Here is a 969-nt window from a genome sequence, read left to right as displayed (position 1 = left end):
AAAAAAAATATATTTGCGCCATAGTCAACAGCAATATACTGATTCTTATTAAACGTGCTTCTCCTCACACAGATGTTCTTACTTTGGCCGGTGGAGAGCTTCAGGAGCTGAGCTCTAAGTGTAACTTCTTCCCTGACCCATCAACCTTCAGCAGTGACGACATGTCACAGGATTTTGGTATCCCTCGTACCTCCAGCATTGCCAAATCCAAACGTCCTTCAGTCTCTTTCGCAGAGGGCACAAAGTTCAGTCCTAAAGAGTGCCGTAACTTGACTCAAGACCTGCCAGGAACAAGTCGGAAACCCAAGGCCTGGGGCGTGCTGATGATCTCTGCCCTGCAAGGAGGACAGGGAAACCACAGTGAAACAGAAACAGAAAAAGAAGAGAAAAACCATGAGGAGACCATCTCCTCTGAGGAGCAAGCAGCTGCATCTGAAACAACACAAACTGACTCGGAAAGATACAGTTCTGGCCCACTAAGAACTCACCTCACTGTGCCCAGTGGGAGACGATGTACACTTTCCAATACCAGGAAGAATGCCCAACCGTCTGATAGCGGCCAGGATACAGATTCAGAGAAGTTAACAACTGTATATGTAACTGTGGGTAAGACCCAAAAGATGGCCAAGCAAGAACCCCCCTCAGAAGGGCCTGTTCAGGCGATGCTGCGCAGACTGGGCAGCCTACAGAGACAAAGAGAGGAGGCCGCCCAGCCCAAAGGTAGGGGGCAGGCGATCGCCAAGCCACCACGGAGGAAACTGGGAGCACGGGCCAGTGCGTGGGAGCAAGCTACAGGGTCAAACCAGTCAGAGGTGGTCATGAGGAAACCTAGTCGCAGGAAGCACAACTCCCTCAGCTCTCCCTGCACAGTGGGGGCAACAGACTTTCCTCAGGAGAACTGCACCCCCAAGAGGCCGTTGTCCTCCATTTTAAAAAGTGTTCCAGAGAGTGATACACTCCATAGTTTGG

General features: G+C 51.1%; 1 protein-coding gene across 1 annotated transcript; it reads left to right on the top strand.

Moving 5' to 3' along the window:
- Nucleotides 1–20: 20 nt before the first annotated feature.
- On the top strand, nt 21–963 carry LOC107735766 (scavenger receptor class F member 1-like; the record flags this gene model as incomplete). The annotated part of the gene is made up of 1 exon (XM_016547351.1): nt 21–963. A coding segment is annotated over one exon (943 nt), but the record flags the coding sequence as incomplete, so codon positions are not given.
- Nucleotides 964–969: the final 6 nt, after the last annotated feature.

This window comes from Sinocyclocheilus rhinocerous, unplaced genomic scaffold (genome assembly GCF_001515625.1).
Source record: "Sinocyclocheilus rhinocerous isolate Xijiao unplaced genomic scaffold, SAMN03320098_v1.1 C36281022, whole genome shotgun sequence".
NCBI lineage: Eukaryota > Metazoa > Chordata > Actinopteri > Cypriniformes > Cyprinidae > Sinocyclocheilus > Sinocyclocheilus rhinocerous.
This window is presented reverse-complemented; position numbering and strand designations above follow the sequence as displayed.